General features: G+C 52.6%; 1 protein-coding gene across 1 annotated transcript; it reads right to left on the reverse strand.

Moving 5' to 3' along the window:
* Positions 1 to 204: 204 nt before the first annotated feature.
* Positions 205 to 858, reverse strand: TraAM80_09962 (uncharacterized protein; the record flags this gene model as incomplete). The annotated part of the gene is made up of 1 exon (XM_029386615.1): positions 205 to 858. The coding sequence occupies one exon, from the start codon at positions 856 to 858 to the stop codon at positions 205 to 207; it is 654 nt and encodes a 217-aa protein (XP_029233535.1).
* Between the last annotated feature and the right edge of the window lie 118 nt (positions 859 to 976).

A 976-nucleotide genomic window follows, 5' to 3' on the forward strand; every position in this document is an offset into this window, starting at 1 on the left:
TGCGTCATTCCCCCTAGGCCCAAGATGCTACAGACGAGGACTAAGCACATGGTGGGCGGACGCAGAGAAGCAAAAAGGGGCGAATGGAGAAAGAAAAACAAAAACGCACACGTGTTTCGTTGGTATGCAGAAAAGGGCATAGAAACAAATAATAAAAACATTTTCTACAAGAGATAAAAGAAGTGGCAGCTCGGCAAAGTACAGTCAAACTATGAGTGCGCCGCACCGTTGCCGTTTGTTGGCGTTGTTAGGAGGCTGCCTGCACTCACTGTCCCCCCTTCCGGCGCATTTGAAGCGTCCTGGATGGGCCTCTACTCGCCTCTTCTCCGCCTCCTCCCTCAGACGGCGCCGCTCCTCAAGCACTGCACGACTGAACCGGCTGTATTCCAAGTGCACGTAAACACAAGAAAGAAACGCGGTGCAGCCGATACCAATCAATAAAAGAAAGGGCATCATCACGCATTCCCGGCCAAAGCAAACCTTCCTGCCCTGCTTCTCCGCCTCACGCGTGTACCACTCGCCGTACATAAAACGGTTCAATAATAATGTGGAGCCCATTGGAGCAATGGAAAAGAAGTTGTAGTGCTTGCCATGGTCCTTGGCAAAAAGTGTACGGGCAACCAACACAACCGTGGCGGCGCTGAAGCCGTTACCCAATGACGCAATAAAGTACGGCAACAGCAGTGCGGCTTTGGGCAACACGAGGAACAGCACCGTTGACAACAAGGCACAAATAATAGAACCAAACGGAGCCACCGTGATGGGGACTCGATCCTCCGCCTTGCGTGACTGCGACCAGACTTCGAAGTAACTCATCGCCAGCCGACCCACCGCACTCCCCACGCCGGTCAGCACCATTAACAGTGTTTTGACTGAGCTGTTCACCTCCTCACCAGCCAGCGCGGCGTAGATGAAGTTAGCATTAAAAATCACAATGAACTGCGCACCCCGGGAGAGAAATAGCACCAAAGGAGAA

The sequence above is a fragment of the Trypanosoma rangeli genome (assembly GCF_003719475.1).
Source record: "Trypanosoma rangeli strain AM80 chromosome Unknown Tra_15.4_contig_00739, whole genome shotgun sequence".
Taxonomy (NCBI): domain Eukaryota; phylum Euglenozoa; class Kinetoplastea; order Trypanosomatida; family Trypanosomatidae; genus Trypanosoma; species Trypanosoma rangeli.